The sequence below is a fragment of the Bison bison genome, unplaced genomic scaffold (assembly GCF_000754665.1).
Source record: "Bison bison bison isolate TAMUID 2011002044 unplaced genomic scaffold, Bison_UMD1.0 scf7180017864482, whole genome shotgun sequence".
NCBI lineage: Eukaryota > Metazoa > Chordata > Mammalia > Artiodactyla > Bovidae > Bison > Bison bison.
In genome coordinates this window covers 7,540,409-7,540,725 of record NW_011495042.1, presented here as the reverse complement: position 1 = coordinate 7,540,725, position 317 = coordinate 7,540,409, and the positions used below count along the sequence as shown (strand labels likewise).

The 317-nt window shown below is 69.4% G+C and overlaps 1 protein-coding gene across 1 annotated transcript in view; it reads left to right on the top strand.

The window, feature by feature from the left end:
- Nucleotides 1-317, top strand: part of RAB43 (RAB43, member RAS oncogene family) — a 22,337-nt gene that overhangs the window by 3,231 nt on the left and 18,789 nt on the right. The window contains exon 2 of the mRNA XM_010862533.1: nt 210-241. Coding sequence (XP_010860835.1) covers nt 210-241 — 32 coding nt within the window. The remainder of the gene's footprint in view (nt 1-209; nt 242-317) is intronic.

Here is a 317-nt window from a genome sequence, read left to right as displayed (position 1 = left end):
CAGCAACATCTGCCTGGGAGTGTCAGGGCCCCCAAAGAGCAGACAGGTCCACAGCGGGGTGGGCGGTGTCACACCATCTGGTTCCCTCCCCCACAAGTAGGGCAGCCTGTGGAGGGAAGGCCCCCTGAGGGCTGCCCAGCTCTTCTCTGCATGGGCTTCCGCCCCGGGGGGATGATGTGCCCCCGCCCCCCGTACCCCTGTGGGGCCAGACGGCCATGAGGGGCCGCGGGGCAGGGGAGAGGTGAGTGGGGGTCCCCAGGATCTGGGGCTTGTTCTGGCATCTGGCAGGCCTGCTCGGTGGGGACTGGGGGCCGTGA